This window comes from Carassius auratus, chromosome 6, assembly GCF_003368295.1.
Source record: "Carassius auratus strain Wakin chromosome 6, ASM336829v1, whole genome shotgun sequence".
NCBI classification, from domain to species: domain Eukaryota; kingdom Metazoa; phylum Chordata; class Actinopteri; order Cypriniformes; family Cyprinidae; genus Carassius; species Carassius auratus.
In genome coordinates, this window is record NC_039248.1 from 6,842,541 (window position 1) to 6,867,649 (window position 25,109).

Genomic DNA, 25,109 nt, shown 5'->3' on the forward strand with positions numbered 1-25,109 from the left:
CCTTGCTTCAAAATCAATAAAATACTGTAACTATGTTTTATTTTTGTTTTTGGCAACGCTAAAAACGCAGCTGGCTGACCCAAACTGTCATCGAGTGTTACTCACTCTCTTGTATTTTAGGTTTTGTGGAAGATAGATGGAGAAGACCAGCGTTGTGTCAAGATGAAATGATGACAATTAATCATAAATGCAGTTGATATGGGTGCACTATATTCCAAGTCTTAAGGTGCCATCACAAAATTTTGCGGACATGAAAATGTCCGTTTGTCTGTTGGCAATATTGTCATATGAAACACAGCTCACACAAAAGTTACTTTCTAAACAAGCAGCTTTCTGTTGGTCACGCAGAATTCCCAATTGCGTGAATACCTAATGAAATGACTGGATTTTGTTCTTGGATATTTGCAGAACAACAGTAAATGCGACCGAAGGAACAGACTGAAATCTATAACAAAAGGAGAATATGGGTTTTGACAGACAAGGAAGTCATTTTTTTAAAGGCACAGTAACAAAAACAGCTCGTTTTCAAGGGTCAAAGAGACAGGAGAAAAGGCCATGTACGAGTAAGTTATGACTGTTTTCATGGACTTTTCAAATGGACAAACATTCTAAGTGGACTCCAGGGAAAAATGGCTGCAAAAAATCTGCATGCAGCAGACAGTTCCTACAGTCTTCAAACATAAACAAGAGCAAAGGGAAGTCAAGGCCCTCTCCTCCTCTCTGTCTCTCCTGGAGTTATAGCTATCTGCAAAAATCCTGCATTTCCCATCATCACTTTTCTCTGTGTGAATGTGTGTGTGTGTGTGTGTGTGTGCACGCGAAAGAGAGCTGGCGCGGTGCTGCGCTGGCGGAACGGTGCGCTCAAGCCTTTCTTCTCTGTGCTCCCTAATGGAAATTGAATTTGCATGAAATATGCGGCTTAGAAATTACATGTGACTCCTGAAGGAGACAATGGGCAGCATCAGCGCTGCCAGAGGAGATCGATCCCAGAAAGGATGCAATCTGGATGATGATGACGACGACAATGATTAATATAAAGAGCTCTGTGTTTACATGTATACCGAGAGCCTATACAATGTCAAACAAGAGATTGAAGTGATTTATCGAACTCAGAGAGGGTGTTGTGATATCTTATAGAATATTGTGGAGATGCAAGAGCGCTTCGGGCGTCTTCTCTCCCACTTCTTCCTTGTTCTATCAAGCGGAGACTTTCATTTGGTCTGATCATAGTTATTAATCAAATACTGTCAGAAAGCCTGTGATTACATTAACATTAACAGCCATCAAACGGTCTCTCATTGAGTCTCTCACACACATTTACTCAGCGGCCTAAATGAAGACGAAACCGACTGTTGTTGTTTTTTGTTGTAAATAATTATATAATTTTCATTTATTTTTTAATTATAAATACAATAGACTCTCCCTACCCCTAAAAGAAAACTTTAAGCATTGTAGCTTAAAAAAAAAGAGTGACAGATTTTTTTTAAGATGTCCCCGAATAACCTGAGGGGAGGTCTTGTTATGTTTAGCTAACTTCTGGGGACATGCAGGGAAACCCCTCCGTGTCGGTTCTCATGTAAATTACAGACAAACAATGCATAACAGAAATTGCTTATGCTGTCTTCTTTTTTGGACGTGCAAGCATAAACGTCTCAGGCCTTTGTGGCTGAAAATGCAGCTTCAAGAGCATTGATGTAGTCATTTCCAGATATGTGGCTTCAGGGGCTGATACTGCACTACGAGGCTATAGGCGCGCACACACAGAAAGCTATACAACATCCTGAACCTCTCTTTGATACACACACACACACCTTGACAAAACACTCCGAACACATAGAAGCTCTCACTGAACTCTGAATCACTCAACACTCACTCTCATTCTCATACAAATAACTTTCCTCTCTGTTCCTAAAGTGACACTAGAGGCAGAGAGATTTATATTCTTACTACATTCAATGCAAAAAATAAAAATCTTAACCAGTAATTTTTACCTTTTTATTTTAGAAGCAAACCTTGGAACAATATTTATACTTACTGTGGCTTATATAGAATATAAGTCATTTTTAGGTTTTTCGTCCCCTCGACAGTGTGCCAGATAATTTATTTATTTATTTTTAAATATGAACTTTTAAAAATGTTCTGGTTTTTGTATGATTAGCTAATGCTAGATGTGTCATGGTTTTGTGTGTGTTTGATGGGGCAGGTCCTCTGTTTGGGATGATGGGCAATGACCAGCCCTTCAGTGTCAGCTCAGTGACCTCTGTGCCCAGCGCGTATCCGCTCATGGCCCACCCAGCCTTTGGGCTGCTATCCCCGGCGACGGCCCGCCCAGAGTTTGGGGGTCTAGGAGGACTGGGGGTCTCTGCTGCCCTCGCAGCTCACCCTCAACTAGGAGCCTTCACAGGTATGTGTGTGAATGAAGCCTGATGACACAATGTCCTATGTAACCAAATGAAACAAAAAACTTAAAAACAATAAAAAAAAACATTATTAAATAATATAATATAATAACAGTGTATGACCATAATTCTGTAATAGCAATAACAACAATAAACCATACGTATAACCATAATTCATAATTGCATCATTATTATTATTTATAATAATAACAATGTTTGTGGCCGTTTATTCATGACTGAAGCCCTGATGATGCCTAGTCCTTGGACCTTTATGACATAAAAGTATAATATTCATCAACAAATATAAAGTAAAAATATTATACTCTAATAGTGTATGTAACAGTATAACAATAATTCTAATAATAGTATATTCTAATAAAAGTGATAATAGTAAATATAATAATAAGGAAATAAAAAAAAATAAGAATAATGCTAATAATGACCAAAGACATGTTAACACCAAGTCCTATGGAACTAAATGACACAAAAGTATAATATACATACATCAGTATTAAAGGGATAGTTCACCCAAAAATGACAATTCTGTCATTTACTTACCCTTGTGTTGTTCTAAACTGTTATGTGTGTTATGCAGCATTTGAGCCTCTGTGGTTCTCACGTGCTTAGAAAGTAAGGTTGAGCTTCAGTTTATGTTCACTGATCAGTGTAAATACGTGAATACAAGCCTAAATGAAATCATATTATCATAGAAATTATTGAAGTCTCTTATTTAACTAAACTGCTCAAATCGTATGGATTCGTTTTATAGTCTGTTTATCAACTTTTTGTTGTGTCAAAGACGTAGTTGCATACACTTACACTACACTATTTTACACAATTTTATTATGATACTATATAACAGTATAATCATAATTCTATAATTCTAAAATATCATCAACTATTTATTTCAGTCCTATTCCTTTAGATTGTCTAGCGTAAAATTATGAGATGACTTACTCTTTCCTTTCTCAGAATGGTGGAGAGCAGCAGAAGCACATGGACGGAGTCATCCAGCCTTCTTCCCGCCTTTTCTAGGTCTGCCGCCTATGTTTGCCCCACCGCTGCACAACCACGAGGCCAATCCTTACACATCCAAAACCCCCAGCAAGAGCAGTCAGGCCTCCAAAGGTATTCATCTGTAAAACCCTAGTCTATATCTGCCTCCGGGAAATGTATGCTATCCCTTGGAGGCAGACTTAAAGTTAAACAAAAGTAATGCAGCAGTAATGTAGCCTTCAGGCTGGTGTACTCACAGTAATCATCGCCTTGAGCAGTCACCTCCAGTGCTGAATTCATAAGGAGATCTTCTGCAGCTTAAACTCCAGAAATCCATGACATAGGCTATTTGACATAGTAGATATGTTGATGGAAATCTTTATTTGTTTCTGTAACTTGTAGCAAGAATTGATAATGAGCAATCTGATTGGTTCACTCTTTTATGCATAGGTGTGAACGGAGCTGTGAATGGTCGTTCACTGTCTCCATCTGCGGCTAAAGGAACGGTTTCGGCTTCTGCCTCCCCCTCCCCCGCACCCCGGCCCCCTGAACACAGCCGGACACTCAACGCCAAAGCCCGCGACCGCAAGGCCAGTCACCATAGCAACAGCACAGGGGAGCTTCGGGAGAAACCCTCACAGAAACCTAGAGAGAAGGTACAATATCATGACATCCGAGGGACAGACATGCAGTCTAAACACACAAACACTTCTAATGCATTTGCAAATATTTAACTGTTTCATGAATTCAGTAAAATTGGCTCATGATTGATGTCTGTGCCAACCCATGCAGAAAGCCCGAAAGAAGCAGGTAGAGGGGTCTGGCGTAAGCGGGAGTGAATCTGGATCATCGCTGGATACCGACACCGACGGCGTGAGCAGCAGCGATATCGATGATCTTGGAGAGGAAGAGGATGATGATGATGAAGACGAAGATGAGCAGAGTAAAGACAGTGAAGAGTCGGACTCAGAAAAGGAGCGGCAGAAAAAAAAGAAAATGAAAGTAAGATGCTGCTCATATTCTTTTTCTGGGCAGGAAACCAAAAGGCTGCAGGTTCAAACCTTACCACTGCACCACTGAGTAAACCACTTAACCCCAGATTGGTCCAGTGCATTGGAGGTCACTTTCGATAAAAGTAACGTAACAGAGGTCACTCAAAAATATTTGGGCCTAACTTTAAGGTTTGTGGATTTGAATTGAATGTAAAATTGAATAAAAAATGAATGTAATGCATATTGGTCAGTCATGCATACATAAAATGATTAAAAAACATTTTAACATTTCTGTAATAGTACTAACAAACAGAATGAGTTTTACATAATAACCAGGTTTATGTATTCATCATCAATAAACAAATTTGTTTCAATTTCAAGCATTTTAACTAAATGAATATTGCTTGCCCCACATAATTTAACCACGTTAATAATTTAACCACAGTTAAGAATTATAATAATAATTTGACTAAATATATGTAATTGTTTTCCCAGTGGACATGTTTATGCTTATTCTAAGTGAATTGAATAAATGCATTTAGAAATATATGATTATTTTAATAAATATATATTTGAATTGTCATGATTTTATTTGAGTGCAGAAATCTGACAGATATGCATCACGTTATGTTTAAATCTTTTGAGAATTTCAGTGGAATTAAAATGCATGAATCTTAAAATAAGGCCTAAATAATTTTTGAGAGTGTCTTAAAGTTAGAGTACCAAAAACAAATCTGTTTAATGCTGAGGGTCAGTGAGCGTGACCGTTGACTGTTTTTAGTGTAAAAAAAAAAAACCCTTAATCAATAAATGGACTTCTCTCTGTCTTGTTTGTCCAGATTGTGACACCAAACTCCGGGCTCAGTAAGAAGGAAAAGACCAGGCACTTGGCAGCCAAAGACTTCCACAGAGGCCTGCCGGGCAGTGCATCTTTAGAGCCCTCTCCTCCAGTGCACCTGCATCGCTCTCCACCACCTCCAGGCCTTTCTCAGCCACCTCTGCTGTCTCTATCTGGCAGAGCCAGACCCCGGGAAAGACCCCTCCACACCAGCGTCATCCAGTCCACAGGCCTGGCTGCAAGCGCTAAACCATTATCGCTAATCTCACAGTCGCGTCGAGACCTTTCTCCTAAACATTCTCCACAGCATCGCACCTCCTCTCCAAAAACCACATCAGCCACTACCAAGCCCCTCACTTCCTCACCTCAGCCCCTCCCACTATCGTTATGCTCCTCCCCCAAACCGCTCTCAGTCCCCTCCCCTCCAAATCCCCTCCCCCTGTCTTCTTCCCCCAAACCTCCCCCTCTCACCCCTTCCCTCAAAGCCCAGTCTCAAGCTTCCTCCCAGAAGCCCCAATCTCCGTCGCTGGACGCTCTGACCAGCAGGAAGTTTCTGGAAAGTTCTCTGGCACAAGTCACTGCGGACTACAGGCTGAAACAGGTGAGTAAGACAGTCTGCCACGGTCTGGCGGGAGAAATGTGAGACTGTTCATCCTTCAAGTCCATACATTAATCTCGCTTTTCCCTCAAGGCCACGTCTTCGTTCTCCAGAAAAGCAAACCAGCTAAAGCAAATTCTCCACAGTTTGTGTCCGTATCTTTTATGCCAATTTAGGATTATCGCTTTTAGGGTGCTGTTGGTATTCAGGACGTGTCTCTCCTTATTGACCAGCCTATTTGAAAAGGTCAGAGTAACGGAGAGAGAGAATGTGAGGGGGAGAGAGAATTATTTGTGTGTGTGTGTGTGTGTGTTTGTGCGTGTGTTGAAGGCAGAAATGCAGAGCGAAGGACAGAAAGGACAGCTCCGTTCTCTTATCAGTAGGACTGGCTTCCCTACTGTGTGGCTTTAGTTGGTAAATGAAAGTGACAATGTGCATCGCTTTATTAGAATTACTGAAGCAAAACCAAAAGGCAATTAACTCTGTGACTTCTTAAGGGTCCAGATTTCAGCGAATGAGTGCAATAAATGTGCCTTTTCCTCACCTCTTCTATTGTTGCCTTGAAATGACTGTTGAACAGGGTTAATATAGTTTTTTCGTCTACTTGTAATTAACCAGAGTGGTTTTATTATTATGTTATGAGGAACAGTTTCATAATATTTTGATTTTATTAGTGTTGCTTCCTGAGGCAACTAAGGATGTTACTCTTGCTCATACATGAGGATCTGGTGTGTGTGTGTGAAGGCTTCCTGGAAACATGTGGCTTGTTTAGGGTGCTTTTACTTTTCTGAGTGATTAGTGACTATAATGGTAGTATGAAGATTTCAAGTGTTTGTGCTGAGCGGTTGAAGGCAGGCAGATTTTGAGCATCCCTTCTTTCTTAATGAATGTTGTGGAGCTGATAGAGTCATGGCCGTGCAGTGTGTTTCAGCGAGTCAGAGCAGCATTATGTTTACTCACACTCTTCCTCCACCAGCACTTAAACCACATGACAACCAGCGCAATTACCACATCTCCACCTCTCTCTCTCTCTCTCTCTCTCTCTCTCTCTCTCTCTCTCTCTCTCTCTCTCTCTCTCTCTCTCTCTCTTTTTATCAGTCAGTTTGTTGTTTCTTTCTCCTCTGGTCTTTGGTCTCAGTATACATATCTCACTTTCTCTGAAGATGTGCTTTGTTCAAGGAAATCAAGTCCTGTTTCACTTGGTTTCAAAAACAGTATTCCCCCACAGCGGTACTGTGCAGTACAGATATAAAATTATGTGTGTTTTATTCACTTATATACGAGACGTACACATACTCATACAAATACAAAAACAACTATTAAAAATGAATCCTCAGTGTTGTTATTGTTATAGCTGAGGTGTGTAGTTCACTCTTCTCATTAAATTATACGTGCTAAAACTTTATATTTATTGCTATCATTAAAGTTATCATCGGTGCTGTGAATGGCACTTCATATTAAAATAAAGTTATTTGCGCATCATTACTCCAGTCTTCAGTGTCACTTGATTAGTCAGAAATCATTATAATATGCTGATTTGGTGTTTAAGAAGCATTTCTTCTTATCATTGGTGTTGAAACCTGTGCAAAGTTGTACTTCTTAATAATTTTGTGGAAACTGTGATGCTCTACTGTTCTGAAGAAATTAATACTTTTGATCAGCAAGAATGCAATAATTTGATCAAAAGTGACAACAAAGACATTTATAATATCACAAAAGATTTCTATTCAAAATAAATGCTGTTCTTTTTTAACTTACTTTTTTCATCAAAAAAACTAAAATATTATCCAGCAAAAACTTTTGCAGATTTGATAATAATAACCATTATTAATAATTGCGCTGTAATAATAACTATATACAATAAATCTGTATATTTGAAGCATTTCTATGACACTGAAGATGAAGTAACGGCTGCTAAATATTCAGCTTTGCCATCACAGGCATGATTTCCAGTTAAACATTTTATATAATTAAATTAAAATAAAAAGATATTTTAAACCGTAACATTAACTTTCTTAATATTTTTTTATCATATAACTGAACAATAAAGAAACGAATATATGGTCAGATTCACCTGTTGCCTAGTGAAAATATTGAATGTAATTTAGAAACTTGTGCGCAGCTTTTTAGTAAACAAGGCTGGATGTGATATAGTCTTGTTTTAGTTTCTTTCCATCATCGTACTCTTTGTTTCTCCTTCTGCAGTCTTTCCTGTCCCAGGACCAGACGTTTCCTCTCCAGTTTAAGAAACAGCAGAATCCATCTAAGATAAACAAGAAGGCGGAGGCACTCACGCCCTCTTCCTCCTCCTCCTCCTCCTCCACACTCCCTCTTAAGCTCAGCTCTAAAGCGTCAGGTAGGACCAAGCCCCCCTCAGGGCAAGGCGTGTCCTCCTCCAGTCTGCCTTTCTCTCATGGCCTGCTGGGCCTGGGTCAGCCTAACGGAGTCATCCAGAGCACCCAGGATGTTCCACTGGCCCTCACCACCAAACCTTGCTCAGACGTGCCCGTCAATCTCAGTACGGGAGGCCGTAAGAGCCCCGCCTCCGCGTCTCCCAATCCGAACCGCACCCGTGAGCCCCGGAAGAGCAAGACTCCCAAAGCGTTAGAAGCCTGGAGGGGTTTATCCCAGAACCACCTGGTGCAGTCTCTGGTGGACCTGTTTCAACACAGCGGAGCTGAACAAAAGCTGCCCAGCAGCAAAGACTCAGATGACTCTGCTGAGGACGAAGACGATGAGGATGATGATGTGGAAGATGAAGAGGATGATGATGAAGAGGATTCAGATGACAGTCTCTCAGGTGAGATGCCTAAGGAGAGGGGTTTTATAAGTGCATTAACGAAATAGAGTGTTCAGAAATGAAAATTGGTTAATTATTTTCTCCCTCCAAACACATAGACATCCATGGAACACAAAATAGAATTGTTTTCAAGAATATCCTGGCTGCTCTTTTCCGTATGATTAAAATAAATTATTATGATTATTTTTATTATTATTTTAAAGAATACTTTATATTCTTGATATATTCATGATGGTGGATGACAAGAATTTCTGTGAATGATCCTGACTGATCAATTATCAAGTAAAAAAAAAAAAAAAGATTTTATTTTATGTAATCTGAAATCCTGATCCAGTTTAACATGCCTTACATTATTTCATACTGAATATCATTGCTGTTTCACTAGGAAATGCATCAGGTTATGGAAGGATAGTTTTAAAGAATATCCTGACACTCTTTTTTATATGATTAAATAGAATGAAAATGTATCGAAAATGACAAAAACTATTTAATAAAAATAAACCTCACCATGAAGTTCTGTGGAAATTGTTCACTGTTTACAGTGATGGATAAATAAGAATAGTTAATAACCCTCAAAGTCAGTATGAAGTCAGAGAAATTTTCTTTTCTTTTATTGAGGTGGATTATAAGAATTTTATCTTCATAGTCAGTATAAAGTTTAATTTAATTAAATTTTATCCTGAAATTATTTCTTACTGAATAACAATAAATATGTTGCTATTGTGGTATTTCAGTTTCTCTTTAAAGGAATAGTCCACCTAAAAATGAAAATTGTGTCACCATTTACTAAACTTCCTGTATGACTTTCTTTGTCTGCGAAACACAAAAGAAGATATCGTGAAGAATGTTTGTCACCAAACATTTTGGTTCCCGTTGACTGCCATTGTATTTTTGTTCTTACAATGTCAAGTCAATACGTACCACTGAAGTTGAGTAAATGATGACAGAATTTTTAGTGTTGCGTAAACTATTCCTTTAATTTGGTTCATTGGTGCAACCAATGACACAAGACATGTCCTAATGATCAATTCCATAAACACCGTCTCATGTCCTCCCCGTCGCCTTTTATTTCTCAGAGTCCGACAGCAATTCAGACAGCGAGATGAACGGCTCAGAGGGTGGCAAAAAGAAGCGCAAGGATGGAGTCACTGATATGGACACGGATGGAGAGAAGACTCCTCAGAAACTCAGCAAGGGGTTTTCCCACCTGAACTCCTCCACCAATCACGGCCTGTCTGACTGTCTGCCACTAAACCTCCAAGTCATCAAGCCTTCCAGTGTGGCCACGCCCACCACCGTGAGCAGCTCCGGTGCCTTGACCTATCACAGCTCTCCCTCCTCATCGTACTCTGTTGGAACCTCTCCAGGTAACCACAGGCAACGTCATTACTAAACTAAAACTGGATATGCTCGACACCTTCCTTTGGAGCTCCGTTAGTGTCAAAGTGTGCATGGGGTTGAATATGTGGCGTGTGTTTGCGTATGCCCTTTTGTCTGTGTATCTGTCTGTGTGCAAGCTGTCACACTCCGATGACGGAGTGTCTATTTTTAGAAAGATAAATGGCGTCTGGCATCACTCGGCTCCCTTTGTGCACGTCTATTTGGGTGTGTGTCCTTGGACCTAGCTGTTGTGTCTGAGCTCTGTTTGGCCTGTATTCCAGGAAAAAACCTAAACCAAATTAATATTAAACTCTTTCCACTAATTGTGTGTTTGATTTATACAGGGTCAGGTTTAGGGTTAGGTAAATGTAGCTGGTAACAAGAGCTCTTTGTGTGGTGCCTTGGTTAACCCCTGTACCTTGTGTTTTCCTTAACCTGTTAGCTGAGGCACATCAACCACCTCTGTCTGGCTGCCTTAATCTGTTTTTTTTTTTTCCTTCTGAAGCTAACAGAGACATTTGTTAAACAAAACACTCACAAATCCAGCAAACATGGCACACAAGTGCATCCGCTCTTGGCCGGCGTTCAGCATCCCTCACCGCGATGGAATGAAACACTTTTTCTAATGAAGCCGAAGTGTGTCCATTGAAAAGCGCGAGGAATCTGTAATAAGCTGAGAGGAGTTCTTGTGATGATCTGTTTTTGGAGCATTAGTTGAGCCGCTGAGAGATTCGTTGAACTCCCGTTCTGTTTGCAGACTTCGCTTCTCAAACGGAGAGAGATGAGGGTGATAATTCTGTTAGCTTCTTCCTGTGGGTTTTGTTAGTGTCACTATTGCTATTACTCATGTTTTGAACAACACCTTATTCCTAAGCGTTCAGTTTGAGCATGTACTGTAGCTTACCTTGAATCTTTTGTGCTACAGACATGAATGATACCTCAAATCACGCTAATAGTTTGCTGTTATTAGATAAGATGTATACCTGCCTAAATATCAGGCTAAATCCCCCATATATTTACTCTATGAGAAGTTCCCAAGTCAAATCTAAGTACCAAAATACCATAGTTGAGAATTGGAAGTGGGTTGTTTTGGCACATAAACTAGGTATACATAAAATACATGTCCATGTCAATTATTGGATGTTATCTCTCTCTCTTTTTATTTTTTATTAATGGTACTGGTTTTGCATGCACTACTGTTGGATGCCTTAGCTACCGAATTGAAATGCCCTGGTATTTTAGAGGCAAGATTTATGCATGCAGGCACCATCAAAAGCAGAACAATTAAAAATCGAGGTTTTATTTGATGTTGTTTGCTCATTATGTGAGTTGTAATTTATAAGAGATGATGAAACGGTTTGCTTTGTGTGTGTGTGATATAATGTATTTTGTCTGGCTGTTGTCTTGTCTTAGGCTCTGCGAAGAGAAAGCGAGTGATGAATGAAGATGATTTACGGATTCCGCTGGAAATGGGGTACGTTTAAATATGACACGCTGGTGGCAGCATGACTCAACACCTGTTAACCGCAGCTCTGCATTCTGTGCTTCTAAAGTCTCATGCAAACATTGCATTAAAACTGCAGATGTTTAAATACTCTGCTCAAATCACAATTCTTTGCTCTATTATTGCAAACCCATTCAAAAAAGCTAAGTAGCGGCGGCATTGCACTGTGATGCAAAATATTTGCATGATATCATGGTGTTATCATTGCCTAGGTAGGTTCCGTTTATGTCACTTAACATTTACACCTTATTGAAATTTGAATAACCAGCATCTTGCCTTCCTATGACTTTTAAACATATTTTACTTTTTTTATTATTCAGTTTGTTCTAGCCTGGAAAATAGGCTTCCTGCCTACATGCCTTAAATAATCAACCAAAGTACATCTATTACCATGCCCACTATCATATAAAATCAAATTAGTATTAAAGATGGCATAAAAAAAAATAATAATATTGCATAAATATGAATGTTTTAATTTATCAAGCAGTTTTTGAAAGTTTGTGCGAGTGTTTTGTATTATGCACATCTTCTTCAATGTATTTGTTGTTATTCTAGCTGGCAAAGAGAGACCAGGATGAAAACAGTGGGCGGTCGGCTGCAGGGAGATGTTGCGTATTACGCCCCATGTGGCAAGCGACTGCGACAGTACCCAGATGTCGTAAAGGTAACCTTTACCCATCTTTCCCGCTGCACCACGCTAAGACCCCCCATAACGCTCAAGAAGCCTCACACCCCACCCCTTTCCTCTCCCAGTGCACCATTAGCAGTTATTGGATCCAGCAGTTTATTTCGGTGATCTGGTCACTTTTAGCTAGCTGTGCACTGTTATGGCAAGTGTGCTAGGCTGCTTTCAGTTTGGTACCATTATAGTGCTAATGGCTCTCTGGATGTCCTGTCTGACAAAATCACTATTATTCTCTCTTCTGTAGTATCTGTCCAGATACGGAATAACTGACATCACACGTGATAATTTTAGCTTCAGTGCAAAAATAAGGGTTGGTGACTTCTATGAAGCCAGAGAAGGACCCCAGGTGAATGCCTTTCATCTCCTCTTTATCTTTAGTTTTTTTTTTCTCTCTGTCTCTCCCGCTCGTATTCTTTCACTCTCCCTGTATCTCTCTTTCATCTTGAACAAGGCAGGGAATTTGATTGAACCCCGATAGTCTGAACTTCCCCTTTTAAACTGTAGGGAGTCTGTGCAATAATCAGCGCTCGTTGTTTTCCACAGGGTGTTACTTCATGTTTTGTCTGTCGTGTGTGTTGAAAGAGATTCTTTAGATTAAAGATACAGTGGAGCAAACGTTGGGACATTTTACTGATTAAAATTTAAAATTGACTCTCTTGTTTTTTTGAATCTACTTCATTTCCTGCTTTTTAATTAATTTGCTTAAATTGGATCTACACTGAGAATAACATTTCAGAATATTACCAAAGTTATAGTGATTATAGAGTTACATGATCATTCGTGATGTTAGGGAACCAGACTAAACTTTGCGTTTCTATCGTCATCTTTATAAGTCTGACTCTCCTCTGTCCCCTGCTTCCCTCAGGGTCTGCAGTGGACTCTTCTGAAAGAGGAAGAGGTTATCCCCCATATCTTGGCCATGGAAGGCCGGCGAGGTCGTCCACCCAACTCTGAGCGGCAGTCGAGGGACGGCAGTGAGGTTTCGGGCAGCCGGCGGCGAAAGGGCCGCCCCCCGAATCTAGGAGAGAGCGAATTCCCAAGTCTCTCCGAGGCCAAACTGCTGCGCAAGCTGGAGGCTCAGGGTAAAGTGCTTCTTTTTGAATCGTTCACCTCATTCATAGATAATAATGCATGAATTGATGGAAAAGACGTGTCTGATTTCATTGCAGAGATCGCCCGACAAGCGGCTCAGATGAAGCTCATGAGGAAACTAGAAAAACAGGCACTCGCACGGGCTGCCAAGGAGGCCCGCAAACAGCAAGGTACTCCAGGCTTATGAATATCACTCTGTTACTCACAATGGCATTCAGACATCTCGCTTAAGCTTCGCTCTATCTTTCATTCAGCTATTATGGCTGCAGAGGAGAGGAGGAAGCAAAAGGAACAGTTGAAGATTCTCAAGCAGCAGGTGAGTTTGTGGAGGAAACCAGTTTTCGGTCAGTCTGAGGGTCACTGGGTATGAGATTGTAAGAATGGAGACGGCCGGTGCTTTTTTAAATGCACAGCAGCGCATTCAATTAACAGACTTCCTCCTCTCCTCTCCTACCAGGAAAAGATAAAGCGCATTCAGCAAATCCGTATGGAGAAGGAACTCCGCGCACAGCAGATTCTCGAGGTACGGAGTGACTGCGGAAAGAAAATAATAAATTAAAAGGGTTGAAATGGGCTTAACATTCTTAAAATACACCCCAACCCCTTCAGTTCCTGTTTAACATGGAGCCGGGACCACGGCAGAATCACTCACCAGCATTTTGGGGCTCAGAATTCTGCATAATTTTTGTCAGGACTAATGCTAAATTGGTTTTGGTGGACAGTTTTTGAATATTAAATTTGCTGCCTCCTGTGTTTCAAACCAGAGGTAAATTAGACATAAAAGATTTTTTTTTTCCCCATCAGACAATGGCAGTTCTTGCATAAGTAGCAGGAGGAAGACACTGTTTACTTTACTCTCCCAATTATAGAGGCTTCAAAAGTGTTTTAGCCGGGCAAAATCAAATTGGAGCTGACACGCTTGGCAAGCCATTCTGAACGGGATTTCTTGCTGTTTGTAATTACGTATTTAAATTTTCAGCTAATTCGCCTTTGCTTTCTTTTTATATTGCCGTTGTCAGAGCCCGAGGAATATTGAATAGTCTTGAAGATCTAGGGCTGATTCTGACACGGACTTGAGGAGAAAACATTCTCAATCACTGACTCAGTGATCTGTAGCTAGAGAAAGAGCAACAATGGCAAGATGTGAGACAGAAGGGCTTTCCTGTGTGTGTGTGTGTGTGTGTGTGTGTGTGTGTGTGCGCGTGTGTGTGTGTGAATGTTTCAATGCCAGCTCTCGCTTTTCCTCTCGCAGACACATCAATCAAAGTGTTAGTATAAGTTATAAATAAAACAGATGTTGGTTTAGCGTGTTTAATTTAGGTTTATACCCAGCACGGCAGCACTGGTCTGACCCAGACCTGTTTTGCATTGGCAGGCAAAGCGGAAAAAGAGACAGGAGGCTGCCAATGCCAAAATGTTGGAGGCGGAAAAGCGAATAAAGGTCAGTTTTGTGAGTGAGAAGAGATGCTACACACCTACTCTTGCGCACTATGAATCATCGCCGTGGAACCCCCACCACCACCACCCAAAGAAACTTTCCTTGCTCTCACCTACCTCGGCGAACCATTAACATTCCTCGGCCACAACAAAGGCGCAGAGACTGTTTGACTGATGTCTGCCGGCCTGTGGGGGAAAATTAGCTCTGACATCTGGATTTTTGCTGTTGTTGTTAAAAATGAAAAATGCACAGTGCATCTTTTTATGTCTTGTACACATGGGGCCCACACTAGAATACACAACCTGCTTTAAATAGCCTCGCTTATTTACATTTTTTTTTTTTTTTTTGAGTGTTATGGCTTTTAGTCATGTCGGTTAACTTTGCAGCCATCTTGTATCAAACGTAGGCTTTTGAAATGCACAGACTTAGGGCAGTATGATGAAAGTGTATAACAGTATACGAGGATCTAGTTATTTTGTGGAAAATCGCATGAAAAAAAAATCATTGAATGGGGTTATTTATTCTTTATTAAGAAATAAATAACTTTTAAATACCTTTACATTCTTTAAAAAGTAAATAAAAATGATACAAAAAGTGACAGTACAGACCTTTACATTTCAAATAAATCCAGTTTTTTTTTTCTTTCTATTTATAAAAGGGAATCCTTTTTTTTTTATATTAAGCACATAATGATTTTAAACTGTACTAATCTTTCATTATGTTTTAATAAAATAAAAAGAGCATATGATACTTTCAGAACTTTTTCACCATTAATGAAATGTCTTTCATTTGAAATTTCTTTTGTCTTCTCTTTGATAAAATAACAAGGTTTCCTTAATAAAGTAAAAATATAATTTTTTATATAAAATTATCATATTATAATTATTATATTTTTAATATTTATATCATATTAAATATATAATTTTGTTATATAAACTATCATATTTAGGGATCCATGGCATTAAAAAAAATCTCTTTTTGGATCAATCGTATGTAGTATTGTAGAGTTCTATATATGCCACCATACCACTCAGCACTAGACTTTGTCTTAAGGGAAAATGAAACCAAAGTTAATGACTCATCTTATTTGCAGGGACATGTAGGATTGTGAAGATAGTTGACTTGTTCTTTAAAACTCTTCATCTGCTGATAGCATGTTTAGGTAAAATATCACATATACCTCGCATGACTTGAGTTACCATTTATATACAGATGACTGCATTCTTACGCCTCATGGTTAGGACAGAAGGCCTAGACAGGGTTCTGATTGATGGTTTCTTTTTAGACAATCGTAATGAGTGTTTTGGTGTAGCATTGAATCGTTGTTATGTTTTGTGTTTGTAGGAGAAGGAGATGAGACGCCAACAGGCTGTTATTCTCAAGCACCAGGTCAGTCAGCACTCTCATAAATAATAGGTCTCATAATGGCCATTTATATAGTAGTAGTGATTTTTGCTACAAAATGCAGGAGAAGGGGAGACAAAGAGTATGTTTTTCTTGTAGAGTTCACAGTAACCATGTGAAATGCAGTGCATTATGGGTTAAAAGTGTCCTTTAATAGATTTGTTCAGTCTATTCCCATGTAAGAATTGGCAAGTCTCTTTCTGCTGTTTCTCTCTGGTTAATTTCCATGCTTTTTGGGAGTGGGATCTGTCTCTTTGGGGTTACAGGCTGAAATTTTGAGTTTGTTTATTTTTGTCTTTTCTTTTTAAATGACGCTGTGATTTGTTTTCTGTCTTATAATACTCTGCCAACTCTCTCTCTCAGGAGATGGAGAGGCATAGACTAGATATGGTATGGGTATGTTTCATCTTCTGTACATCTAACACTCGCATCGTGAATCCTGGTTGTGATATGATGTCATAGCAGCACATTTTTAAATGTAGCACTGGCTGCTGTCAAAACTACATTTTCCTTCTGCATGGCTTTTCAAGCAAAAAAAGAGAACAAAAGAAAAAAAACTGCATCGCCTACATCTGCTATGCGTGTCAATGAGAGAAAACCGGCTTTGATGCAGCAGGCCTGTGCCTTGTTTGTGTGTGTGTGTGTGTGTGTGTGTGTCTGTGGAGCCTGTTGAGTACATACTCTCATTGGTGGAAAGTGCCACACACTCTCATTCCACGTGTAAATTCACCCCAATATTGTGCAGTATTAAAATGTGAACATGTGAGTGTTGGTGTGTATGTGTGTGTGTGTGTGCGTGTATGTATGTTGTGACTCTTTGTCAAGATGTTGCATTTGCATTGTGCTGATTGTCCTGCCTGTGAGGTCATCAGTACAGGTCAAAGGTCATTGTGCCTGACCAGTGAGAGAATTTGAGGAAACTCACACTTCTCTCTGTTGTACATTCCATGCCATCTATGGGTCAGATATGAAGATTTCACACTAATTGGCTTTGTCCTTAAAGTCAACATGAGAGCATTCACAGCCCATTTTGCTTCCTTTATGTGATATTTTCCAAAGTAAAATATTTAACAAATTTGTGCAACACTTAATTTTCCACTTCATTCCATAAGGAATTGATTGGATTGAAAAAATACGTTCCATACCAGAATGGACCCATACCTGAACACAAAAAAAATTTGAATCAATATTTTGGCTTTCAGTTAGAGGTGCCCTCTGTAATTTTTAGCATTTTCAGATAAAGAAATAAATAAAGAAAACCTTTACATGATTTGTAGGTATATATTTATCAAGTACAATCAAATAAGATAAAGATTCTAGTCTTATCAGTAATGCAATAAAACTGAACCAAATACATCTCACTTCATCTTGGTTAAAGGGATAGTGAAAAAGTGAAAGTGAAGTAATGTGTGGAATCTGTGCTCTGTGTTTAAACCATCCAAGTGTGAACACACATGCACACACTCACCATGAACACCCGGAGGTGGTAGGTGGAAGAGAGTGCTGGTTATTCACTCCCCCCACCTACAATTCCTGCCTGACCTGAGACTCGAACCTACAACCTTTGAGATACAAGTCAGACTCTCTAACCATTAGGCCCTGACTGCCCCCACAATAAAATGAAAACTCTGTCATTAGTCCCCCTCATGCTGTTCCAAACTCCTAAGGCCTTTGTTCATCTTCGGAACACAAATTAAGATATTTTTTTTGAAATCCGAGAGCTTTCTGACCCTGAATAGACAACAATGCAACTGACATAATCAAGGTCCAGAAAGGTAGTAAGGACATTTTTAAAATAGTCCTACTTGATTGAACAATTTCTTCTCTTCCTTGTCGGTTGTAATTACAGATGAACTACTGATGTCACATGGACTATTTTAACAATGTCCTTATTTACCTTTCTTGGGCCTTGAACAAGTCAATTGCATTGCTGTGTATGCAGGGTCAGAAAGCTCATCAAAAATATCTTAGATTGTTTTCCAAAGATGAAAGTTCTTATCAGTTTGAAATGGCACAAGGGTGAGCAATTATTGACATAATTTTCTTTTTTGGGTGAACTATCCCTTTAGCACCCTTGTTTCTAAACAATTTAATTTGTAAATCTTTTAAGTTTGACTGCAAAGTGGGTATCGGTAACTGAAACTCGCGTGATTCCACATCCACACCACTAGATGTCAGTATGACTCCAAGACACTGGTAGCGCAGCATAAACAACAAATTACTGAGTGCACATTTAACATTGTCCAACAGTCAGTGAGTTCTTGGTAATCTTTAGCCATAAATTAGGAATTTGCCACTGTTACATTTTAAAGAAAGATATTAAGTAAGACCTGAAAATTATATTAAGAAAGTAAATAGGGTCAATTATGATTTCATGTTGACTTTATATTCATAATAACAGTGATATAGCAACATGCTTCACTGTAAGGACAGGACATTGAGGCTGAGGGAAATCTGATTATTTTCCCTTGTTAGCTCGTAACAGTAGCTACGCTAATCTAACTCAAGATGCACCGACAGCTTTCCTCCTCTGACCTGCCCATTACATCTGTGGCTTTTCTTTTCGCTCTTTTGTTCCCGTCTGATCAGATGTAACACACGTTTTTGTGGCTGCCTCATCCTGGCCATAGCAATATGTCCGTTTTACACCTACTTTTCTCTCTCTCTCTCTTTCTGTGCAACATGCTAAACCACGCTGATCAGTTTTATCGTCTGTCTCTGGCTTTCATATTTTGTTTGTTTTCTCTGTGTGGATCTGTATGCTCTGCTTTCCTCCACTGAACGATGGAATCATTCTGTCTTTTCAGGAGAGGGAGAGGAGGAGACAGCACGTTATGCTAATGAAAGCCGTGGAGGCTCGGAAAAAAGCTGAGGTGTGCAAAACGAAATAAATAAATAAAGGAACACTGTCCTTCACCACTCCGCTCTCCTCTCTGCACCTCAATGCTTTCTCACGTCACGTCTACCTGCTCTGCTACATTTCCTGAATGTGTTTCACCAAATAATTTTGATGTAGTTTGATAAAGCACCCTAAACTTTCCTCATTCTCTAAAACAAAGTTTTCTTGTAGAACATAATGCCCTAATGTCAAACACGCCTGATGTAGCATCCAACTGGTTAGTAAAGTCTTTCTTCCACCCCACAGGAGCGCGAACGCCTCAGGCAAGAGAAACGTGATGAGAAACGCCTCAACAAGGAGCGGAAAATGGAGCTCCGGAGGCTGGAGCTGGAGATGATCCGTGAGATGAAGAAACCCAATGAAGACATGTGTTTGACAGATCACAAGGTAAGGGAACTGAATATTGTACAAGTTTTGCATCATTTAAAAGTCAACTTTAACAATCATTTATGAACCCTTTATATAGAATGCTTGTTGTAAGATTATCTTTTAATTGATAAGCCATTAACATAAAGACTCATCCAATCAGAACTCTCAGAGGTATGATGTCATACATATCCTAATCTTACTAATGCGCTTCACAGTGAATTCACCTGAGACAGAATACTGCCGCCTAGTGGGAATAAACATAGCATTTAAAGAAAGTTAGTAGCTTACGAACTTACATTTTGTGAAAGACCTCATTATTAAAATCTAATGGCTGCTTCATAATTTCATGTATAAAGACCCATTTTTACAGTGTGAAAAATTTATTATTGTCGTACTGTACATACAACATGTTTCCATAATTAAGTTGCTTTTATATTGTAACTGTTCTAAAGACAAAACTAATTATTATATCATTATCTAAAACAGAGGTTTGTGATGAAACTGTAGGGGGTTTATGAGTTGATGAAAAGCTTAATTATATCTTATGTAAAATTAAAATAAATATATGGGGCTGCGCAATAATTGCGATATAACTTAGTGTTATATTAGCAATTGCGATAAAGGCTGCAGTGTTCTTAAATAACTGATTGTAATAATCTGATGTGCTGCGTGTTTCAGAGTAAAGCATGCAGTGCAGTTCATTTTTTATTTTACAGTGCAATTGTAATTTACTGTACTGTATATATTTGACATCATTTTTTTATATTTATTATTGCTACTATGAATTATCATTATTATTAAAACACCTAAAAAAATTTTACTTAAGTAAATAGTTTTTTATATAATTTTTTTATTGATTATGTATTTATTGACCTGAATTAGAAAGACCACAAACAAACTCATATATGAATAAATAAATAAATAAATATTAACATGATTGGTATGGTGGCTGTATTGGCATTAGAAGGAAATGTTGAATCACATGAACAAAATCAGTTTAGAAGACATATATTTCAAGATTTGTGCAAAAGAAGCAGACTTTATTCTATTCTTATCAGATTTCATTGCTCAATTGAAACATGATGTTTACAAACATTTTGTCTCACTTGTTTCTCTATATTTCTCTGTGCCTCTATAGCCCCTTCCTGAGATTCCTCGTATCCATGGTCTGGTTCTTCCCGGGAGTGTGTTTGCGGACTGTCTGATGGTGGTGCAGTTCCTGCGGAGCTTTGGGAAGGTCCTGGGCATGGATCCCTCAGAATTGCCCACTCTGGGTATACTGCAGGAGGGACTGCTCAACCTGGGCAACAGCATGGGGCAAGTGCAGGACCTGTTGGTCCGCCTACTCTCGTCTGCTGTGTCTGACCCAGGATTGCCTCAAGGACACAGGGTGAGGAGGAAATGCCTGGAGGTTACTTCAGTGTGATTGTCACTAGCAATAAGTGTACTTTCAGGCCTGTTTACACCTGCTATTAACATCTGTCTCAAGTGACCCGCTCACAAGTGCTCAGCAGAGACACATTTCTGTTTACATCTGGTATTAACATGTGTCCCCTGTGAGTGCTTGTGATCAAACTTAATCGAGGAAAGGGCCTCTGGTTTAATGAACACATAAATCACTTACTTAGTGTGCCCCTGCATACAGTATGAATGATCTGTCTGTTTCCAGTTAAAAGTGTTCGCAGAATTGCAACTGTTCCCTCTTCTCCATCAGGCTAAGTCTATCTTGGGTGACCACCTGACCAATGTGGGTCTGAATCGGGACAATGTGTCTGAGGTTTTGCAGCTGTACATGGAAGCTCACTGCTCTCAGACTGAGCTAGCTGATCTTACTCTGAGTCTGAGGACCAAAGCCTTTCAGGCCCACACGCCGGCTCAGAAAGCCGCTGTCCTGGCCTTCCTGGTACATGAGCTGTCCTGCAGTAAAAGCGTGATCAGGTAAAAAAAAGAAGAAATTCCACTTATGTTTTCAGAGTTCAGCTGCAGTGATTGATGTTTACATTGGTACAGAGATGCCATTTTTTTAGTTTTCATAATATACACTAAAGCACAATTTTTCAACCTTGATGCAATAATACATAAAGAACAGTTAACCGATTTTTACATCAAAAATTCAAAGTTGTTTTATATATATGCATAGACTATTAACTGAATAACATGTTAACAAGACCTTTTAAAATAAGGCAAATCGATATTTTGTTTACTTCAAACAAACAATGTATTTTTGGAGAAATATGTTGCATCCCTTTTAACATTAATTCACTATAAACTAATAACACCTCCGCAAGACATTCTCAAACTCAAATGATTCATGTTTGGACTAGAGATTCAATTATAAAAGTGATACCTGCGTATTATCTATCAGGGCTGCCTGGGCAATATGAAATATGCATATTGAAGTAATAGCACATTAAAGAGGCAGTGGAGAGGTTATACAGTATGACGGTCACAGAGTTTTTAAGATGCAACGCATTTGAACACAGGAACCTCAACTGCTTGGGTTCATCATGTGACATTATTACACGTACATCTGGAATCTACTTAAATTGGAAATAAAGTTAAAGCACTAAAATGAGTAACTGGGAATAAAAAAAAAACTGAAAAAAAAAAAACTTAATACTAATATATTTTTCATATATAGTTTTTGTGGCATAAAAAAATGAAAAAGCACATAAACTTAATAAAAATTCTAATAAATTTGAACAATGATTAATTATACTAAATAATTAAATGATTAGTTATAATACTAAAATAATACTGGTATCTACAGGAGTATAAAACTGTTTGTGTGTTTTTGCAGTGAGATCGACAAAAGCCTGGAGCACATGAACGTGCTGAGGAAGGACGAGTGTATTGTGGAGGGCAAATTGAAAAAGTGAGTACCAATATTTCTGCCTGATTTATGCAAACATGATCGCTGTATTTCAGGACTTCTCTACCTACAGACTGCATTTTCAGCTATAATAGATGTCAGACATTTGAATCTTACTAGGCATTAAACACAAATAATGTTTCCCTTTACTGACTGTAATAGCTGTGCATTGAATGCACATATCTTAGTTTTGTCACTAATCAGAATTTCTGCATATGTTCATGCAGAATGAAAACAATCTACGCTAAACGGACAGGGAAACGTGAAGCAATCACTGGAGGGGAGGAGCCTCAGGCTGCGGGTGGCTCCGCCATTGGTCACAAGCGCAAGAGGAAGCCAGGGGATAGTGATGACGATGATGATGAAGATGAGGACAGTGAGGATGCAGGGGATGAAGATGAAGATGAGGAGGAGGAAGAGGCTAAAAAGGGAAAAAAGGTGGAGACGTGTGATGAGGTAAAAGGCCTTCTTTTTAAATGCAGTTTCATACTTTACATTTCAAACATTTCATTAATTTAACTTTATCTAGCAGACATTTTTATATTGATCGAGCCTAAATATGTGTCTGTGTGTGTGTGTGTCAGGATGAGGGAGACCCAGCCACAAGTGTTGAAGAGCTGGAGAAACAGATTGAGAAGTTATCAAAGGTAAATTCAGATGTCATAATTTATAGCTGAATGATTTAGGGACCCCCCCCCCCACTGATAAAATTTATGGTTGCAATTTAATTAATTTTTTTTTTTTTAAAGGATCAGGTTTACTGTGCTTGTTTTTAGGGCCATGCAATTTTGTAATTATATATCAATATAACTATAAAATCGAAATAATGAAAATTATATTTAAATTATTGTTTTTATTATTTTTATATGATTAATAATAGTACTAAATAAGAATATGAAACAAAATAAGAAATATTACTATTGTGTTATTTTATTTTAAAAAACAAGTATGTAAGAAAAATAGTAGTACTACTACAAATAATTGAAATAATTACCGTATTTTTCGGACTATAAGTCGCACCTGAGTATAAGTCACATCAGTCCAAAAATACTTCATGACGAGGAAAAAAACATATATAAGTCGCACTGGACTATAAGTCGCATTTATTTAGAGAACCATGAACCAAGAGAAAACATTACTGTCTACAGCCGCGAGAGGGCGCTCTAGCTGCTCAGTGTAGACTACAGGAGCACTGAGCATCATAGAGCGCCCTCTCGCGGCTGGAGACAGTAATGTTTTCTCGGTTCATTTCTCTCGGTTCATGTCAAATTAATTTTGATAAATAAGTCGCAGCTGACTATAAGTTGCAGGACCAGCCAAACTATGAAAAAAAGTGCGACTTATAGTCCGGTAAGTAGAAAAGTATAACTTATATTTATGTTTTAAGCATTAAAGCATCAAGTTATTATATATTTTTATTTTTATTTTTAACTCATTTGCTGAAAACAGTTTATAATATGGTTGGTGCATATTGTGTCTTAAATTTGCATTATAAATGACCAAACTGAGAGCAGATATGGAAATGAGCCACTTTGAGACACTTAAAACACCAGATATGCTGATATGCTGCTCGCGTGTAAATGAACACAGTGGCACACTTCACTCTGAAACACACACAGTGCATATATTTATTGAAATAAATTGCAGACTTTGTGATTTTATAATTGCAAAAATCCATATTGCAATTTCAATTCATTGTTGTGCCCTATTATAATTACATATTTTGTTCCACAAAATGTGCATTTCTGTGTGAGTACAGCAGCAAAACCTGATCCGTCGGAAGCTGTTTGAGTCGTCTCACGCCCTGCGGTCCATGTCGTACGGGCAGGACCGGTACCGCCGCAGATACTGGGTCCTCCCGCAGTGTGGAGGAGTTTACATAGAGGGGTTAGAGAGTGGAGAAGGTGAGTCCGCCTGCCCATCACTCCCTCCATAAATGCATTCGCATACAGCCGCACCATTAATTTTACACTAATTATGTTTTCCTTCTGTCTCATGTAGGGGTCGAGGAGTTGGAGAAAGAACGTGAGAGGCTGAGAAACTTTCCAGTGCGGGTCAAAGAGGAGCCTAAGGAGGAAGTTCTGCAGCATCATCAGCATGACGAGATACAGGGGGCTCTGAAGGAGGAGGTGAAACTGGAGGAGGAGAAGCCCAACGATCCTAATCACGAGGCAAATAAAGAACTGCGCTCCTCCCCACTAATAGACCAGCAGGAAACAGAGGTTGTGACCACGCCCCCTCAACCTCCAGAGCTCCACCCCTCACAAAGCCCTCAGTGTCAGGAACTGCCTCGCACACCTGTTGGGGCCAAGGGGCTCTGCCACACCCACAACGGCTGCCCAGCAACAGTCGCTATGGAAACTACATCAGCATCATCTCCAGCTCACTCTCCAACTACCTCCAAGCTGACAGAGGCCAGCAGCCCGAGCGCAGAGCACACAATCCCTCCTCCTCTGCAGCTGGGCATCCCTGCGCACATCCTGCAGCCGCAGACTCAGCTCCTGGCCAACGACCAGCTGCTCAAGGTCCTCAGCGAGCGCAGTGGGCACTGGTTTAGCCTGCTGCCTCGCTCGCCCTGCGACGACACCTCCCTCATCCAGCCGTCGGCACACCCACAGTCCTCACCCGGCAGCAACACCCCCAGCACACGGCCCAAAACGCCACCTCCACCATCTACCTCCTCTTCGCACCATCACCTGCTTCCCCTTTCTGCATCTGCAAGCCCTCTGAACCCCTCACCTGGTGGGATCAGCAACCTCAGTTTGCAGGTAATTATCCATCCTACTTGAAATATATATTTCATATTTACAGTGTGCAACATGATAAAGTGACAAGTCATAAAT

The 25,109-nt window shown here is 39.5% G+C and overlaps 1 protein-coding gene across 19 annotated transcripts in view; it reads left to right on the plus strand.

Annotated features, from left to right (window-relative positions):
* LOC113092959 (bromodomain adjacent to zinc finger domain protein 2B-like) overlaps window positions 1–25,109 on the plus strand; it is a 79,946-nt gene that overhangs the window by 46,901 nt on the left and 7,936 nt on the right. For 3 of the 19 annotated variants that reach the window (XM_026258839.1, XM_026258766.1, XM_026258771.1), the window contains exons 4-29: window positions 2,204–2,404; window positions 3,372–3,527; window positions 3,846–4,051; window positions 4,188–4,397; window positions 5,227–5,826; window positions 8,029–8,623; window positions 9,700–9,990; window positions 11,417–11,477; window positions 12,063–12,171; window positions 12,437–12,538; window positions 13,058–13,274; window positions 13,362–13,454; window positions 13,539–13,600; window positions 13,742–13,807; window positions 14,660–14,725; window positions 16,067–16,111; window positions 16,490–16,522; window positions 18,934–18,999; window positions 19,272–19,412; window positions 20,533–20,784; window positions 21,109–21,332; window positions 22,195–22,269; window positions 22,494–22,722; window positions 22,851–22,913; window positions 24,026–24,170; window positions 24,268–25,034. In XM_026258839.1, coding sequence (XP_026114624.1) covers window positions 2,204–2,404; window positions 3,372–3,527; window positions 3,846–4,051; window positions 4,188–4,397; window positions 5,227–5,826; window positions 8,029–8,623; window positions 9,700–9,990; window positions 11,417–11,477; window positions 12,063–12,171; window positions 12,437–12,538; window positions 13,058–13,274; window positions 13,362–13,454; window positions 13,539–13,600; window positions 13,742–13,807; window positions 14,660–14,725; window positions 16,067–16,111; window positions 16,490–16,522; window positions 18,934–18,999; window positions 19,272–19,412; window positions 20,533–20,784; window positions 21,109–21,332; window positions 22,195–22,269; window positions 22,494–22,722; window positions 22,851–22,913; window positions 24,026–24,170; window positions 24,268–25,034 — 5,075 coding nt within the window. The remainder of the gene's footprint in view (window positions 1–2,203; window positions 2,405–3,371; window positions 3,528–3,845; window positions 4,052–4,187; window positions 4,398–5,226; window positions 5,827–8,028; window positions 8,624–9,699; window positions 9,991–11,416; window positions 11,478–12,062; window positions 12,172–12,436; window positions 12,539–13,057; window positions 13,275–13,361; window positions 13,455–13,538; window positions 13,601–13,741; window positions 13,808–14,659; window positions 14,726–16,066; window positions 16,112–16,489; window positions 16,523–18,933; window positions 19,000–19,271; window positions 19,413–20,532; window positions 20,785–21,108; window positions 21,333–22,194; window positions 22,270–22,493; window positions 22,723–22,850; window positions 22,914–24,025; window positions 24,171–24,267; window positions 25,035–25,109) is intronic. The other 16 variants (XM_026258776.1, XM_026258880.1, XM_026258781.1 and 13 more) reach the window with 12 other exon arrangements.